This window comes from Chelonoidis abingdonii, chromosome 1 (assembly GCF_003597395.2).
Source record: "Chelonoidis abingdonii isolate Lonesome George chromosome 1, CheloAbing_2.0, whole genome shotgun sequence".
Classification (NCBI taxonomy): Eukaryota; Metazoa; Chordata; order Testudines; family Testudinidae; genus Chelonoidis; species Chelonoidis abingdonii.
The window spans coordinates 365,221,921-365,235,874 of NC_133769.1; the positions used below are offsets into that span (position 1 = coordinate 365,221,921).

The 13,954-nt window shown below is 41.8% G+C and overlaps 1 protein-coding gene across 3 annotated transcripts in view; it reads left to right on the top strand.

Annotated features, from left to right (window-relative positions):
* PGM2L1 (phosphoglucomutase 2 like 1) overlaps positions 1 to 13,954 on the top strand; it is a 105,810-nt gene that overhangs the window by 62,527 nt on the left and 29,329 nt on the right. For all 3 annotated transcript variants that reach the window (XR_012655070.1, XM_075061835.1, XM_075061834.1), the window contains 2 exons: positions 3,564 to 3,670; positions 12,277 to 12,361. Coding sequence is in view for 2 of the 3 variants with exons in the window: in XM_075061835.1 (XP_074917936.1) it covers positions 3,564 to 3,670; positions 12,277 to 12,361 (192 nt within the window). In the remaining variant the exon portion in view is untranslated. The remainder of the gene's footprint in view (positions 1 to 3,563; positions 3,671 to 12,276; positions 12,362 to 13,954) is intronic.

The window sequence follows — 13,954 nt, forward strand, 5'->3', positions numbered from 1 at the left end:
GGTTTCCTGATTGGTCCTCTGGTCAGGTGTTTGGTTCCCTTTTGTTAACCCTTTACAGGTGAAAGAAACATTAACCCTTAGCTATCTGTTTATGACACAAGCCTTATTTACAAAATGCCCTATCCTAAATCGGATAACTGTGTCCCCTTCTTGGCTGAACATCAGGAATCCAGAGTTAAAAACCATCATTGCTGAAGGCCAGCTTGTGGTAAAAGCATCTGTACAGGCAGCCATAGATCCCTGACTATGTGAAGACTCTGTGCAGAGAATCATGGTTACAGGCCTCTAGAATCTCTTGGGAGCTGTAAAACACAGTTGAAGACTTACCATTTAAGAGCACAGACCCTTATATGTGCACATACAGATGAAGTTACATTCCTTAAAAAGCACCAGGGCTACACTTTGCTCATTGGATAGCTACATCTCTACCCCAAATTGCAAGCTTTTAAATACCAAGAGCAATCTATACAGAATACACCTGCATATCCTCAGCAATGTTTTTCTGCATACCCACCTGGAAGGAAGTAGAGCTTCTCTTGGAGGAGACAATCTTTCTCAGTTTCTGGTTAACTTTCATCTGCTTTTCAGACAGCAGGTTTGATACCGATTAGACAAGTAATCCCCAAATACTGCCTTTTGGATACTGTCTTGCTTTCTTCCATCAGGCTTGGTCTGCAGTAAAAAAAGTGCTGAAAGTTGTCTAATAGGACTATTCCATCCAGTTTGGTCCTTGCCTCCGACCCATCCCTCTTCAGGGATCCTTCTCATGAAAATAAAGTGGCTTCTCTGATTCCTCTAGGAGCCCTAGGAGAGGTACCCTTTTGGAATTCAGTGGATGTTTTCTGTTCTTGATATCTCCTTATTCCAAAGAAGAAAAGGGAGCCTTGTCTGATCCAGTTTTGAGATTCAGAATGGTGATGTTTGCTGCTGTATGTTCTATTCATACTCAAGACTGGTTTTTGGCTCGCTGCCTCCACAACACTCACTTTCATATCTCAATCCATGGTAGATCATCTACAATTCGCAGTAGGGCCCAGTTATTACCAATACAAAGTGCTGCCATTTGGTCTCTCCACAGTAAATTTTTTTTATAAAATGCCTAATTGTTGTGGCAGATCATGTAAGGAGAGATGGCATTCACATTTTCCATATCTGGATGATTGGCTGAATTCAGACAGCTGAGCCGCATGGTAAACTATGAAAAATCTCCCTATGTATCAGTTTTTAGAAACATCAATCTATTCAAAATCAGCAAAAATATATTTCCCCAAGTACAGATTTTGCTCTGTCCAGATGATTGATACCACAGAAAAAATCTGCCACAAATTTCTGAGCCACATGTTAGCTTGCACATATGTGACATTACTAAGCAGACTTCATCTATGTGCATTAAAGGCTGGCTAAGGTCAATGTATCACAGTGCAAAACATCAAATAAGCAGGCCAGTTCTACTCCAATGTCCCAGTCTGTCAGTTCCGAACAGATGGTCAAACCAGCTGCTACCCATTTCCACACTACCGCCTATAAAGACATTGATCATCAATGCATAAGGAACAGGGTGCAGTGTATACCTGGACCACCTCCATATACAAAGACCTGTGTCCCAAAAGGGCATGAGACTACACATAAAACCTTCTTGTCATGACCTTCCCCTTCCTGAGCGCACACCGTATTTATCAGGGTCTGTGGATCACTAGTGCCGCCTTTTTACCTCCCTAATCTTCTTAGGTTACGTGCCTATAAATATTAGGTTATCTTGGCTGTTTTTCCTAATTCTGTTTTTGAGGGTCTTGCAGCATCCTTCCAAAACCCACCAACTGACGACACTTCCAACTGCTTGGTTTGATAACAGTACACTTATTTAACTTGACTAGACATAACACAAACAAAACAATGGTCAGTAACCTTCCTAGTTCTTATGCTGAAAGGGACATTCTATGCGTTTGAGAACCTAGTGGAGTTTCCTCTCTTCACAGAAGCCACCCAAAGAATCTTCTCTCCCTCTCTCCAGGAGTCAACTGCCGATCCTTCAAATTAACACCCCTGCCACCGAATTACAAGTTGTCATGGCTGACCCTTCACACAATATTCCGTAAAGATAAGGTGGTCGTTGAGACCTCATCCCAAATTTATTTCTGAACTTGTCACACTTATTTGAACCAATCTAACTGTCTTCATTCCAAAACACCATTCCTCTCCAGTGGAGAAGAAATTCCTCCACTTTAGATGGTTTTTAGGCCTGTGATAGGACAGAGCCCTTCAGGCACTTCCTTTCCTTTTTTGTTGCCATTTCTCATGCTTCTAAGGGACAAGTAGTTTCCAAGATAATATCTGAACCTAAATGGATTACAGTGCATTTCAGCTGCTATCGCTTGGCTGGTATCAAAGCTTATTCCACTAGTGTGCTTTAGAAACATCCACATACCTGAATTTTGTAAGGCAGTTAGTGGCAAGCAGGATTCCTCAATCCCATCTTCCAAATGGGCCTCTGCTTATCAGTCATTTAGAATTGGAAATGCATTTTAGCTGACATCTTGAAGAACCAAGGTTACTATAAGGTAAGTAACCATTCTGTCTTCTAGTGCAGGCAGTGCATTTCCCATATCCTCCACTGTCTGAAGGAAACTGGAAGCTTTGAGAAAACCAGTTGGTTCTACCTAGATCCAATAAGATGGTGATGATATAGAAAACACTTTGGAACTGGCAGCTTTACATTGTCATTCTAAGAGAGGGTCTCTCACCACTGGGATTCAAAATGGTGCTGACTGGATGCATCAGTGCTCCTAGATACCTTTGCTGCATAGCAATAATTGCCACAAACAATTTAATATTCAGACCACGCTAGACATATTTTTAATTTTAGCATTATCAGTAGTAAATAGCCTATTAAAGATAAACAGGGTGAACTAAATACACTTATGAGATAAGTGCGTCACCATTGGGATAGGTGTGTAAATTCACTTGTCATGAAAGATTATCACATTTTCTAAAGTAATGTGCAGTGTTGAAAGGATAATTATCTTAAGAAGCGAGAGCTAGTACATTATCTATTCCGTAGATTGTGCTCTAAACACAAGCATGAAGACTTAAGTGAACTATTTATGTGACAAAGGTAGCCCTTTTGTGTGTGTGAATTATTCAGATTTTTCTTTAATGAATTGGTTCTTTATTTACAATTATCTGACAGATGGTTTGAGCATGTTTCATCCTGTGGATTAATCTCAAGTATTTGCTGGTTCAAGGATTTATTACCTAATTTTGTGTCCATTCTGTCTGGTCATCTGTTTCTGCTCCCTGACTAGATTCTTATGGGTATCTGCAACCTTTCTCTTCTGTAAACACTCTAGGAACAAAAATATACTTGTACTGCAAACGTCATTAAAGCAGATTTTCTGTCTGTTTGAACCAATGCTTATTCGTACTCATTTTTTATCATTAACCCAGTTCTAGTGAAGCAAAAGTCTTATTCCCATTATTGTGGCACAATAAATTCTAAATAGAGTGATCTTTGAGCTGTGTGCACTATAATGGAGCTAACTCTTCATGCTTCTGTTTTGCTGCAGGGAATGTACAAATACCTTGAGAGGTGTTTTTCAGACTTCAGGCAGAGAGGCTTCGTTGTTGGATATGACACACGAGGTCAGGTGACAAGCAGCTGCAGCAGTAAGAGGTATGAGGATTGATTCCATTTGAAAGACTAGAATTTTAAGTATGGCTTAGAATGTTTCTGTTCATATGGGGAATTAATCAGGAATTTAGTGTATTATCTATTTATATTTCCATAGTGCCTAAGAGTCCTAGTCATGGACCGCTAGTGCTAGGTGCTGTACAGACCGATAACAAAGACAGTCCTTGCCCCCAAAGAGTATAACATCTAAATGCACAAGCACTCTAAACAGTAAGACAGTCACATGATGCAGAAATCACTATGTGTTTGAGACTTAAGTGTGAAAGGGAACTAAAAATGCTAAACCTTTAACTTGAATACATCAAAAAAACTGCACGACTGGTTATCAGTGTGTCTGTATTGAGCTTTATTGCAAAACTGTAGTCCTGACTCTGTCAGACTACACATCTGATTTAAACTTTCACAGTGGAAAAGGAGTAATTCCTCCTTCAGTTCTATGTAACTATTGTGATACCTCTTGTAGCATCAGACACTGATTTGTGTCAGCAGTATGCAGGCATTAACACACTCAAACAAATTAGAGGAGTCTCTCTTTTCTAATTTCATGCTTAAAAAAATCCAAATTTCTACAAACATAAACATGCTTAATGCTGCTGATTTTACTAAAATAGCTCAGCCAGGCTAGTAGACTACTTTAAAAAACTGATTTACTATCCTTGTCTTTTTTTTTTTTTTACTTGGATAATATATGGTTTGAAAATGCAGAGAGAATTCGTGTAACGATCATTAATCCTCGAACTGTTTGCATATACTGTAGCATCTTGCTTTAGCATTTATTCTGTTGTGACAGTACACTTACTAGACTATCCTACTGAATTAAAAATAGTAAATTATACTGTCACTGTCAAAGTGAACAAAGTAAGCATGGTAATGGATCTTTAAGATTTCATACCGCTTGTTCCACTACAAGGACTCCCCCAGCATTTTGTAATGATCAAAGTGCAAATAGATCGATGGTTAAATACCTGTGAAGTGTCGCTTGTGTTGTCAAGACAACGAAACTGTTTGAAGTTGAACAAAGCTTTCCCCTAGCCCTAAGGATCTAATTTAAAGTCTCGTTCTGTAGGTCTGAGCATAAAAACTGACTGTGTGATTTCTGTAGCTGTTTTAGAACTGGATGGGAATAAGAAAGTGTGCTGGTAATGAAGTATTTTTAGGAGTAGTTTATTGATCTACTTTATCGGAATCACTAAACTGCTTAAACAGAATCGTAATAACGCCAACTCTGCTGGTTATTCCGAAGATCTATTTTACCCCTTGAAAAGGCTGTTGTATGTAGGAATTGCGTTGAAAACATGTACGGACTTTAGATTGTGTTTCTGTGATCAGATAATGGCTCTCAAAAACACGGAAGCTTGAAACTTATGTATGTCTTTTGACAGCCGATGTGATTACAAGGGGCTTTACAAGCTAATAAAATGACAAAGAGACTGCAATCAATGAGAGTTTTTTACAATCTGATTATAGTATGTCGCAGTTAGTGAAAAGGCAAACAGTAGACGAAGTGGAGACTATAAGAGGGTTACATAAATGTCATATCGGAACCATGAATTAGTTGTTCACGTGGACTTATTGATGGTTTTTTGTTATATTCATTTACATTTAGCATCAAAGCTGAACATATGAATAGGCTGATTTAATGAAGTGCTGTATGTGTGTTTATAATACACACGAATGAGTTAGAGTGAATTAGAAATCAACAGGCATGGAAAACTCTTATCCATTCCAAGATTATGTAAAATAGATGCTGTATATCACAACCTATCACAACATGAAAAGAAAAAGAAACGAGAGACTCCAGGTGGACAGTGATCTCTTAGCAATGCAAAAACACAAAACAATATCTCTAGAGGAAGTCATATCTATAGACCCTCTGATCCCAACATAAAAATTCAAAGACTGAAACCAGCTCTGCAGAAGACTTCAAGAAATAAACGGAAGATACATCTCTCTGGTACTCACAATCTGCCAGAGGACCTACTCAAACAAGAAATCATGTATCATAAGACCTAGGACCGAGGGACCTTCGAGAGGTATCGAGTTAAGTCCCCTGACCTCCCACTTGAGCAGAAAAATCACTGGCTAGCCTATCCCTGAATAGACATTATCTAACTACTCTAAATATCTCACAGAGCATGGGAGATCCACAACCTACCTAGCAATTATTCCCAGTGAGCAGGAGAATTTTAGGTTTTGTACCATTGGAAAAGTTCCTAACTGTCAGGTCACAACCCCCTAGACAGACTTAGGAACTTTTTCTAATGTCAATCTATAATCTCCTTGGTGATAAGCTCCATTGCTCTTGTTTATACATCATTTAGAGGTAAGTGAAGCAAGTTTCCCCTCTCCTGATGACATCCTTTTAGATACATGAAAACTGCTATACTGCTTCCCTCTCAGTCGTCTCTTTTCCATAACAAACAACCAATTTTTCAGCCTCCTTCATAGGTCAGTTCTCAAGACCTTAATCATTTTGTTGTCTTCTCTGGACGCCTCTCCAATTTCTCCACATCTTTCTGAAAATGCGTCCAGAAGACCACTACTCCAATTGAGGCCTAACTAGTGCAGAGTAGAGCGGAAGAAATTAATTCCTCAGATAGATTTTAACAACACAAAATTCGTAATGGCAATCCCAGAATCACCTTGCTTTTTTTGCAACAGTACACACTAAGACTCAACTATTTGTTTGTTGGTCCACTATGATTTACTCTAACTCGTTCTGCCGTATCTCCTGTCGTAGGACATCTTTTCCCATCTGTATGTGTGGAAACTGATTGTTCCTTCCCTAAGGAAGCATTTGCATTGTCCCTTAATTGGAACTTGCATCGGTTTACTCAGAGCCATTTCTCCAATTTGTCCAGATACATTTGATTTTGCTGTCCCTCCAAAGCAGTTTGCAATCCCTCCCAGTTTGGTACATCCGCAAACTAATAAGCGTACTTTCTATGCACAACACTAAGTCGTTGATGATATTATGACACACGGGTCATAAAAGCCCCGGGGAACCCCACTTGTTAACCTTTACAGACAGGATTGGAGCATTAATAACACCTCTGAGTAGCAGTTATCCAGCCAGTTTATCCCCCAACTTTATAGTACGCCCATCTAAATTGTATTTGCCTAGTTTATGTCAATAAATAACTCATGACGAGACGGGATATCAAAATGCTTACTTAAATGTCTAGTATAAAACACATCTACCGCCTTCTCCCGTTCCACAAACTCGTTATACTATCGGAAGAAACTATCAGATTGTTTTCGACACGTATTATTTCTTTTAAAAAATCCATGCGTGGCTATCACTACCTTAGCGTCTTACCTTCCGAGTGTTGCAGATGATTTTTTATTAATTATACTTGCCCTTCCATTATCTTCCCTGGCACAGAATTCTAGAAAATAACCAGGTCTCTAGTTGCCGGGTTGTATTTTAGTGTCCTTTTTTAGCAGGACCCAGGTATTGGGTGCGCTTGGGTCCGAGTCTTTGGATCCTCTCCCGTTCTTCCGCTATGACTTCAAAGATAATAGCTAGAGCTCCAGATACCTCCTCTATTATCGTTGAGTATTCTAAGAATGCCATTCATCAGCCTGTGTTGCAAGGCATCTAACCTTTCAAGTGATTTAACATGCTCTTCTTTTTATTTTAGCTCTAATCCTACCCCTTCCCATAAGCACTCAGAGAGGAGAGAGAGCTGTCTCAGTGAGAGAGAGAGCAAGAGAAGAGAGAGAGGAGAGAGTCTGTTACTGTTTCTCCCTCCTCACTGAGAACAGGTGGTCCTACCCTGTCTTGTCTTCCTCTGGTTCTAGTTATTGAAAATGTCGTCTTGTTTCCGTTTATTCCTAGCTAGTTGAGCTCATTTGTGCTTTGCCTTTCTAATATTGTCCTGCATTCCCGTGTTATTGCGCTAATCCGTAGCCGTGTTAATCGACCTTGGTTTCCCATTTCATTTATATAAAGACTCTTTTTATTGTAGGTCATGCAAAGAATACAGGTTAAGCCAAGGTGGTCTTTTGCCACATTTTCTATCTTTCCTACCCATTGGAATAGCTTGCTTTTGGGCCCTTAATAGTGTCTCTTTGAAAAACTGCCAAGTCTCCTCAGTTGTTTTTCCCCTCAGTCTTGATTCCCATGGGACCTTACTTATCATCACATGCTTCCCACACACTGGAATGATGACCAAGGAAACCTGCCTGGAGATCATGCAAGAAACCCAAAATATAAAAAAAACCTGACAGCCATCCAACAAAAAAGGGGGACCCAACTATAACAACTCCACAACCCACAGAAGACCATCTCAGAGAGACACCAGGACTCATCACGTGGATGCTGAGCGACACGCTATCATCATCAACTTATCAAGAAAACCCCTAACTAGAGCCACATTCTCTGTACTTGCAAAGGGACTGATCGTCTGCTCCATCACAGAACCTGATACCATACTAATGTGGAGAACTAGAGAATTCTTTTACAACAAAGACTACACCACCAACAACTACCATGTCCCCACCGATAGTCATAAGAAAAAAGAAACATCTGACTGGACTCCTCACAGAGAACGAAACCACATACTTGATCATTATTTTGATTGCTTCAGGAAAAAAATTGCCTGAAATCATTAACATCACATCCACCATAATCTCTCCACTGCTGAGAGGATAGCTATACAGTCCATGAAATCCAGCCACAAGATAGTGATCAAACCAGTAAATAAGAGGAGCTATCATAGTTCTCAACCTCAGTGACTACATCAACAAGGCCAACCGACAACTCTGACATCACCTACTATAAAGAAATCAAAGAAGATTGCACACTACTATTCACCTAGGAGTTTAAGGATATCATTCAATCCTTTCTTTTCCAAACAACTCCAAGAGAATCTCTACAGCCTCACCCTTTGTGAACCCTTTCCCCTCCAGGGACCTAGTACATGCTTCTCAAGATACACAAATAAGGAAAATCATGCAGATCCATCTTATCTGGCTAAGACACTCTTACTGAAGGAATATCAGGACTCACAAAAAACATCCTCAAACAGTTCTCCACACAAAGATTTTATCCAGGACTTGCCAACTTCCACCAGAAGCTCCATAACATTAACAGCCTCCTTCAGAACACTGTCCATGTCACCATGGATGTCACCTCCCTATCTATCAACATCTGTAACCCTGATTGCATTGCTGCCTGCCTCAAATATCTACAAGACCAATGAACAACTCTCAGATATCCACCTCAAATACATTGCCAAACTTATCCATTTCATCCTCACTTACAATCATTTTACATTTAACAGACACTTTGTTCAAACCTTGTATACTGGGATGGCTCCCAGATATGCCAGCCATTTAATGGGTCACCACGAGGAAGAATTTCTGGACAAAGGCACCATGAAACCAATGATGTACTTGAGATACATTGATGTGTTCATCCCCTGGACAGATGACCTAAATTTCCACCATAACTTCAACAACCATCTGTGAAACTCTCTACAATGCTCCCAAAGCAGTATCAACTTCCTGGACACCATGATCAACTTGAGCAATGGAACCCTACAAACACTATATACAAGAAACCTATGGATCACCATACTTATCTTCACAGATCTAATAACCATCCCCCCCACACCAAGAAATGTTATCTACAGCCAGGTACTCAAGTACCTCAGAATATGCTCCAAGGAGAAAGTCCAAGACATGCCCTTAAACCACCTTCTTCAAATAAGATATGACACTCTGTACCTCAAAGTATCACCTGGAACCCCCATATTCACCACTGTGATATTATGGTGTGTTTTGTACAAATTATACCTTGTGAGTTGAATAATAACTGTTGGGTTGTATGTGCTATCATTGTACGTGAATTTATGAAGTATTACTATATATGTTACTGACGTACGTTATGAGGTTGGGAACACCCACAGCCAGCCTTTCTTATAATAAAGAGAAGCCATTAATGGCTCATCAACGCACAATCTGTTATAATAAGACTTCTCGGAGAAGGCATGTATGCCATAGGGGTGGACTAACCCACGTCACAGCAAAGATCATTCCGGCAAACTGGAAGAAAATATAAGAGAGAGACACTGACGTCATGACTTAGCCTCTTTCTGTCCCCTCCCCCTCCCCAACTCAACACCTGGAAGAACGTCTGAAGGACAAAGACTTGGAACTGGGGAAATTTGGTTCCAGGCTGGAAGGTAGTCCCAGCCTGTGTATTGAGGAACTGTAACCAGCTTGTAACCAGCTTGTACCATCTGTCATGGTGAGAAAAGCTGTTTGCTTCAACACTTGCTTAGACTAAAAGTCAAGGATTTAAAAAGCATTTTTATTTTTTAAGGTAGCTATTTATTTCTGACCTTTATGCCTACTGCATTATAATTACTTAAAAGCTATCTTTCTGTAGTTAATTAACTTTAATGTTTTATCATTACCAATGAGTTTGTTTAAAGTGCTTGAGAAATTGGCTTAGGTTACAAGGGCTGGTGCATGTCCACTTTCCTATGAAGAAGTGGTGAACTAATTGCTAGACGGTACGGTTCTGGGGTGTTGGGCTGGAGCTGGGGGGAATTGGCTGGCACCTCCGTATTAGTTCATGAGTGGCTGTGAGATCATTCGTGTAACACAGTAGTTGGGTGTGTCCCTGCCTATGGATGTCTGTGTAAGTGTAGTGCCTTTCAGAAGTTTGTAGCTTGACATCAGCATCACAGTGAGTGGGACAAACCAGCTTGGTGGGTTTGGAGGACATCCGTGGTCCTGCAATCAAGGTTGTACCCCAGGACCCGGTCACACGAGGACACTCTGCTAGAGAAGTAGATAGCAGCATCATGGAACAGGCCACCCAAATAGTCTATGGGAACCTCAGACAACATCCCTCTGAGTCATAGGCACCGACTTCTGCTCCCGCTGATGGGTGCTCAACCCTTCTCTGCCCCTGCCCCCTTCCACCCACATTCCAACACCTTCCCCAAATCCCCGCTCCAGACCCATCTCTTCCCCGCCTCCTCCCCTGTTTGTGCCACGTTCCTGCTCCTCCTCCTCCCTCCTAGCACGCTGCCAAACAGCTGTTTGGCAGCAGCAAGGCAGGAAGCGCTGGGAAGTAGATGGAGAAGCAGGGACGTGGCGTACTGAGGGGGAGGTGGGGCACGGTGGGGGGGAGCTTGACTGCTGGTGGGTGCAGAGCACTCACTAATTTTTCCCCGTGGGTGCTCCAGCCCCAGAGCACCCACGGAGCCAGCGCCTATGCTCTGAGTTGTTACCTACCACCCCACACAGGAACACAAAGAGGGTGTCATCAAAGAGTTGCAGCCCATACTTGGTGATGACCACATCCTGAAAGATCTTTCTCAAACCCCTTTTTGTGGCCTTCAGTCAACACCCCCCCCCCCACACCCACCCAACCTTATTAAGCTCATCAGAAGCAAGCTCCCTGCAGGCCAAGACATGTCATCTCAAAGTGGCATTAGACACTGACAGAACAGATGCAAAACCTGAGACATATCTCCATTCCTACAACAATCAATTCTCTCTTTCCCCCCATTCCCTCAAACACACCTTTCAAGATCCATGAGTCCTTCACATATCTTTCACAACATGGTATATCTCATCCAGTGCACTAAATGTCCCAACAGCAACTACGTGGGTGAAACCAGACAAGTACTTGTTTGAATGAACTCACACTGAAAAGTGTTAAGACAAAAACACCATATCATCTGTGAGTGAACAATTGTCACAAAATGATCACTCTATATCTGACCTATCAGTCCTCCTCATCAAAATAAACCTTCACAACACCTTCAGAATTTAAGCCTGGGAGCTTAAATTCATAACTTTACTAGACAAGAATAATCGTGGACTGAATAAAGACACTGAATGAATGCAACAAAGAGTCCTGTGCCACCTTAAAGACTAGCAGATGTATTTGGAGCATAAGCTTTCATGGGTGAATGCCCACTTCGTCTGACAAAGTGGGCATTCCCCCACGAAAACTTATGCTCCAATACATCTGTTAGTCTTTAAGGTGCCACAGGACTCTTTGTTGCTTTTTACAGATCCAGACTAACATGGCTGCCCCTCTGATACTGGACGAATGGTTTATTACTGCAATCTGTAACCTACTAACCAACCCTCTTTTGTCTTTTTGAGGTGTTAGCTGCCCACTTCACCTTTAATTCTTATGTGAAACAATCTGTTCGACCTTGTGTTTAGCTGTGACAGTACCTTTTCCAGACCTTAAGAAGACCTTGTATAAGCTCAAAAGCTGGTCTCTTTCACCAACAGAAGTTGATCCGATAAGATATATTATCCCACCTGCCTTGTGTCTCTAGCAGCTCCTTAGACACTCACTGTCATTTGAGATTTTTAAGAACAGGTTAGACAAAGCACCTATCGGGATTAGTTAGGTATACTTGGTCCTGCGCCAGTATAGGGGGCTGGACTAGATGACCTTTCAAGGTCCCTTCCAGCCCTACATTTCTATGATTCTATAATAAGAACATCTTGAGAGAAGGCAGAAAAAGTACTTGTTCTTTGGATTGGGGCTTTTAGAACAGTATTGTGGATAATAGGATTCATTGAATATTTTTCCTGTTCAATAGACTTGCAAAGCTTACCGCAGCAGTCCTGCTTGCAAAAGGTGTACCTGTATACTTGTTTTCAAAATACGTTCCTACGCCCTTTGTGGTAAGTCTTTTACACTTCATTCTATCACAGCTAATGTTTTTAGCATTTCATCAAGGCTGTCATCTTAATTTTAGCTATATAATTTTCTTGTAAGAAAGCCAGAATGTATATCGAAGAATAGATTTTAAGGTCAGAAGGAACCATTATGATCATCTCGTCTGACCTCCTGCACAAAGCAGGCCGCAGAATCTCACCCACCCACTCCTGTAACAAGCCCTTATTGAAGTCTTCAAATCATGGCTTAAAGACTTCAGGGTGCAGAGAATCCTCCAGCAAGTGCCTCACGCTGTAGAGGAAGGCAAAACCCCTCCCAGGGCCTCTGCCAATCTGCCCTGGAGGAGAATTCAAGATGGGAAAACAGGTCCCTTACATCTTTTTTATTGTACAAATTATTGCACACGTAAGTAGTTCTGTGAGATCAATGAGTCTACTTGTGTTTGAGCATTTGCAGGATTGGGACCTGTAGACTCTTCTCAGGGGTTGGTAAAGGAAATGAAAAATACACTGCACAGAACAATCCTTCATTTTGAACTTCTAAATATCTTCTGCACTGGGACTTCCACTTGGATCAGCATTTGTAATGTAATGAGCCTGTTTTAGTGACTGAGCCCCAGTTTGTGGGTATGACTGGTACTATGGGAAGAAATAGGTTTCTCAGTGTCTGAATTTTCCTAGTGTGTTTTTTATGAACTCCATCCCTAGTATATTGAATTTAGGTTACACAGGTGGCTGCAACCACAAGCATCTACAACCTTGGTATTATCAGCTCATTCAGCGGTTCTCAAACTCCCCCCCCCCCCCCCGGACCACTTGAAAATTGCTGAGGGTCTTGGAGGGACCACTTAGTGATCTTTCCAAATGTTGTTTGTACCATTAGCTAACTATTCTAAAGCGCTTTGGATAAAAGCGCTATATAAACAAGCCTTAAGAATGAAATTTTTTTTGTTGTACAAATAAAAGCACACAACTCCATATTTTAATATCAGTAGGCTTACCTTTCTAATGCAATGGATGTGCCCTCTCTCCCCAGCTGTGGCAGCCCCCAGGCTGGGGCTGGGAAGGAGGGAGTCTCCCTGGCAGCCGCAGCCCTGGAGCTTGGGAAAGTTGCCTCTTTCTCTGGTCGCCGCAGCCCTGCATGTCCCACATTCCCCCCACCCCCTCTTCTCATGCCATTGTCCCCTCCCACCTATTCTCTATACCCCAAGGCCACCACCTCACCTTACATGTGCATCTTCTGCATCTTCTCCAGGGTGCAGGTGTCACGGAGTCACCGGGCGATGCTCTGGAACAGCTCCCCACAAAGCCAGTCAGGACTTCGGGGAGCCTCCTCTCCCTTGGAGCAGACTTGTTCAGAGCAAGAAACTCACACGTCTTCACCTCCTGGATCTCTCCTTGGAGCATTCAGCATCCTCTGCCCCTCCGTGCGCTTCCCACAGCGAGCCCACCCAGATGGAGTCCTGGGGAAGCCACAGGGTCCTGCACCCCCACTTTGCAGTCAGATGTGACTCTTAGCCAGCCAGTAACACAGAGGTTTATTCGATGACAGGAACTGGGTCTAAAACAGAGCTTGTAGATACAGCGAACCGGACCCCT